Below are 4,357 nucleotides of genomic sequence, written 5' to 3' on the forward strand. Positions count from 1 at the left end.
TGCCCCTCAGCTTCCGGGTATGGGGCCAAGGCCAGAGGAACAAGCTGCCCATTGGGTAGCTGGCCAAGAAGTTTGCTAGGGGTTCACGATCTGATAGCACCTGCCTTGCCTCCAGGCCACAGAGAGGGCAGACAGGACATGAGGTGGTCCACAGCCTGGGCAAGCGCTGCCCTACTCTGACTCCCACTGGCCAGGTTTATCATGGGACAAGCCAGGCAGCAGGAGGTCCTGTGCCTTCCTGAGGCAGAGAAGTCAGGCCTCCCCTAGTCTCTAGCAAAGCTGGAACTTCCTGGTCCTGCTGTCACATTGTTCATTGAAGGCCATGTGGAGGGCAGGGATTTGGGGGTTGTTCATGGAAAGCAGGAATGATTGTTCTGACCTCAAGAGCTCTGAGCGTGAAAGAGGCAGCTGAGCTCCCCTGCAGGCTTCATGAGTTCATGAAGAACTGGTTCAGTCCACACACCCCTTGCTGACACAAGCTACCTGATGCTGCCATGGCAACTGCAATACCATCCTCCCCCCTACCCCAGCTGTGTGGTCACTGGTGAAGCAGGAGGGGGTACTTATTCTTGGTCACAAATAGAAAAGGGAGAGAAGAGGGTGGTAAGGAGGGGGAGCAGCCATTTCCCCTCACCCCAGGAATTGCCAGGGACTGGGGTTATCTTCTCCAACCAGACTTCTTCCCCAGGCCATCAGCAACAGGGCCTTCTAGGACTGTGTCCTCCTGGCTTGCACCTTCCTCTAGGGACACGTACCTCTCCTCAGCCCCAGGCAGACCAGCTGGCCCTTGCCTGCCCCTGGCCTTCCTATGTGCTCAAGGGCTGTGACCCTGTCTGTAATTTCCAAGGTTTGAACTCCAGCCCTGCCCTGAGAGCTTGTTCTCTGCTGTGGATCCCTTCTTTCCTCCTCCCAGTGTCCCCGTGCGCACCCTCCCCCACCCCACCTACCTGGCTCCCTGTTGCCCCTCCTTGGGAAAAATCCACTACAGGGAAGGAAGCCTGTTAAGTTCGGACTCCTTTTTCTGTCCCATCCATTGCAGATCCTGCCTGGGACATCAGCCTGAGAACCCAGGTACTGGCTCTGCTCTGCTCTCACTTCTGCAGCCCTGCACCACTGAAGAGTCACAGCCTGCCACTGGGCATAAACTCACTGGTGTCTCCAGTGTCTTCACAAGACCCAGAGAAACTGTGCCACCCCACTCCACCCCTGCCTGTCAGCTTGCTGCTCTGCTCCCCCTCCTCCTCTCTCCCTGCTGCTTCTTGACAGGCGCTCAGAGCGATTGAATCCAGATGGCCTCCCTCCCCCTTGCAGATGCCCCTGCCCCGACCACCCATCAAAATTGCAGCTGCCCTCCCTGCTCTGTCTCCATAGCACCTACTGCCTTCTGACCTCTTGGACACCTTTTGAGCCTCAGAGGGCAGTTTTCCTATTTCAGTCCTGTCACCTGCCCAGTGCTCAGAACACAGATGCTCAAGAGATATATAAGAAATGAATGAATCCCTGTTCCCCACCCTGCTGAGATTGCACTCCACACAACTCTACGCTCTATCTGGGACAGAGGGGTGGGCACTCAGCCCCTCAGTAGGCTCTGCTCTAGCTCCAATATGTAGCCTCCACCCAGCCTCTGTTCCTGGGCCTCAGTTTCCCCCACTGTATAAAGATGAGCCGGGTTCAGAACTCTGGCTTTTTCTGTATTGGTGCTCTAAGGTGCCTTCAGCATGTCTCTATGGTTGGGGTATGAGGGGATGTATAGATGGTTTATTCCTACATAGGCAGGGTGTTAAGGCACCAGACCATACCTGTTTGGGAGAGGTCTTAAGGCCTGTCAGGGATGGGGTGAAGGGAACAAGGATAGTTGTGGGGAGCTACAAACAAAAAGACTTGCAAACAGTTTCTCCAAATATATATATATCCTTTTTTTTGGTCTTTGTGAGACAAGGTGTCCCTGAAGCCCCAGCTGGCCTTGAATTCACAGATATCCACCTGCCTCTGCCTCCCAAGTGCTGGGACTAAAGGTGTGCACCACCATGCCCAGCATATATCCACATTTTAATCATCCCAAAATCCCACCTAGGAACTATAAGGAAAGGAAACCAAGTTCTCAAAAGGTTGAGGTCAGAAGTCATGTGTCCAGAAGTGAGCCATCATCGGAGGAGGCTAACCATCAGGTAGGCGAATGTAGAGACCAACAGGGTAGGTAGGGGCAAGGACAGCAGCTGTCCCGGAGCCCGGGACTTGTAGACTTGGCGGTCTCCCAGCTGCTGCACGGGCCTCACGTTGTCTTTCATAGTCAGTGTTTCTTCCTGGTCATAGAACAGCTTCTGGGAGAATGCTTCAAACTGTGGAAGAGACAGGGCTCAGCACGTGGAGCCATGCTCCTTGCTGTGTGGCCTCAGAGCAGGCACCTTACCTCTCTGAGCCTCATCAGGAAGGAGAGGGGCTCAGAATCACTATCTCTGAAGGATGCTATAAATAACCAAAGATGTAGAATGTGATGTTGGAGGGGAGCTGAGTTCCACTGGCTTCCCTTACCTCTAGATTTCAAGGTCTTCGATTTATTCTGACCTCTGTCATCATCACTGTTACCAGGGCACAGTAGCTTTTTAAGGTGAGAAACTTCTAGAGTCAGGGGCTCATGGGGCCCCAGATAACTTGGCCCTACCTCCAAAATAGGTCAGGAGTAAGCTCAAGAATGAACATTTCTAGAAAATTCTCACTGGTAAAGATGTCGATGCCCCTGGTCTGGGGACATTTTGAGAATCACGGTTATGGACTGAAAGGATGAGGAAGGGATGTTAGGCCTTTGGGTTTCATGCTGTCTCCCCAGGGGTTAATGTGACTCAAGTGTCATTTGTTGAATGTTTGAATGATTTCCCACCTAAGCAACTACTGGTCAACCTCAAACTCTGCCTGCATCCTGGTTCCCTGTGTTAACCAATCAACTCCCACTTTTCTGAAAACCTAGTCTGACCAACCCCTCCATGAACTCCCATCGGGATCTCTTCTCAAGGGAAGAAGCAAAGACATCTTTCTTTTTTAAACAAGGTCTTACTATGTAGCATTGGCTGTCTTAGAATTTATTATGTAGACCAGGCTAGCCTCAAATTCACAGAGATCCACCTGCCTCTTCCTCTCTGCCTCCAGAGTACTGGGATTAAAGGCATGTGTATGTGCCACCAGGCCAGGCTACAGACAGATCTTTCTTGTCTATTTCCCCCCAGTGAATAAGGGACTGACTCAAAGGCTCCCTACTCAGGGACCTGTGGGGCAAACAGGCAAGACTTTGGGGAGCCAGGCTGTGGGCAGCTGCACCTTGCCCCAGACCTGAGTACCTGGTGTTCATGGAGCTTAATGGGCTCCTTGAACACGGTCCAGATGACTGTCTCATCACAGGTTGGTGTGGTGAGTGAGCCTGAGTAGCGGAAGTAATGCCTCAGTTTCTCCTCATTGGGGAGCATGTCCATCAGGTTGATCTCATTCACTGTGGTGCTCATATCTGTAGTGGGAGACAGTTCCTCACACATAGCGCTCTAAGAGCAGTTGTCCCAGCACCCTGTCCCTTTTTGTTACGGGAAGAAGCCGTCTTCTCCCTCATACTGACTCACTGGGTTTGGAGATACTGGTCAGTGCGTTCACCAAAGGCTGGAAGCCATTGTTTATCTTGTCCCCTACCTGGAATGGAAGGGAAGGGGGCTGTTGAGGGATCTGGAGGAGCTGCTGGGACTGGGCAGCTAACTCTGGAGGAGGCGGGCAGTGCCCTGGCATGCAGGGGAGTCTTACCTCCACCAGGAAGGCCAGCACAGCAATTTTATCATTAGGGTTCTGCAACACATTCTTGTTGCTTGATGTCCCAGTCTTTTTCTCATGTACAATGTGCATCTGGGAAGGGGGGAAATGGAGGGAAGACCTGTGGTAGGCTGGACTACCCTTCTTGCTCAAGACAGGTACGCGCCCAGAGCCCAGCCCAGGCACCAGGTGGAAAAAGGTCCCTCACCTCCATGGCAAAGTGTTTCCCGTCGACGGTGTGCTCCGAGCCCCTGTCCACCTCCTGTGACCAGTGCAGGTGCAACTGTGTGGCCTGGTACTGTGAGGTCAGGCCTCCCTCAGCAATGTAGACCTCAGTCCCCAGCAACACCATCACTGGGGGACACCGGAGTGGGCAAAGTCCTCACACTGGCCTCCATTCAGCCCTCCCAGTCCCCACCCTTGCTCCAGTCTTCCATTCTTCACAGGTTTGAGCCTGGGTCTCAAGGAGTAATCAGTGCAGCCTATATTTTCTCTGGCTGCCTTACAGTCTCCCTGATTGCTTCCCTCTCTCTTACACACACACACACACACACACACACACACACACACA

The 4,357-nt window shown here is 52.9% G+C and overlaps 1 protein-coding gene across 3 annotated transcripts in view; it reads right to left on the reverse strand.

The window, feature by feature from the left end:
• Nucleotides 1–1,968: 1,968 nt before the first annotated feature.
• Ca4 (carbonic anhydrase 4) overlaps nucleotides 1,969–4,357 on the reverse strand; it is a 9,083-nt gene continuing 6,694 nt past the window's right edge. For 2 of the 3 annotated variants that reach the window (XM_008831131.3, XM_008831124.3), the window contains exons 4-8: nucleotides 3,995–4,140; nucleotides 3,781–3,879; nucleotides 3,606–3,672; nucleotides 3,333–3,496; nucleotides 1,969–2,339 (exon numbers count right to left, since the gene is read on the reverse strand). In XM_008831131.3, coding sequence (XP_008829353.1) covers nucleotides 2,145–2,339; nucleotides 3,333–3,496; nucleotides 3,606–3,672; nucleotides 3,781–3,879; nucleotides 3,995–4,140 — 671 coding nt within the window. In that variant the 3' untranslated portion in view covers nucleotides 1,969–2,144. The remainder of the gene's footprint in view (nucleotides 2,340–3,332; nucleotides 3,497–3,605; nucleotides 3,673–3,780; nucleotides 3,880–3,994; nucleotides 4,141–4,357) is intronic. The other variant, XM_008831138.3, reaches the window with a different exon arrangement.

This window comes from Nannospalax galili, unplaced genomic scaffold, assembly GCF_000622305.1.
Source record: "Nannospalax galili isolate Female #2095 unplaced genomic scaffold, S.galili_v1.0 scaffold1430, whole genome shotgun sequence".
NCBI classification, from domain to species: domain Eukaryota; kingdom Metazoa; phylum Chordata; class Mammalia; order Rodentia; family Spalacidae; genus Nannospalax; species Nannospalax galili.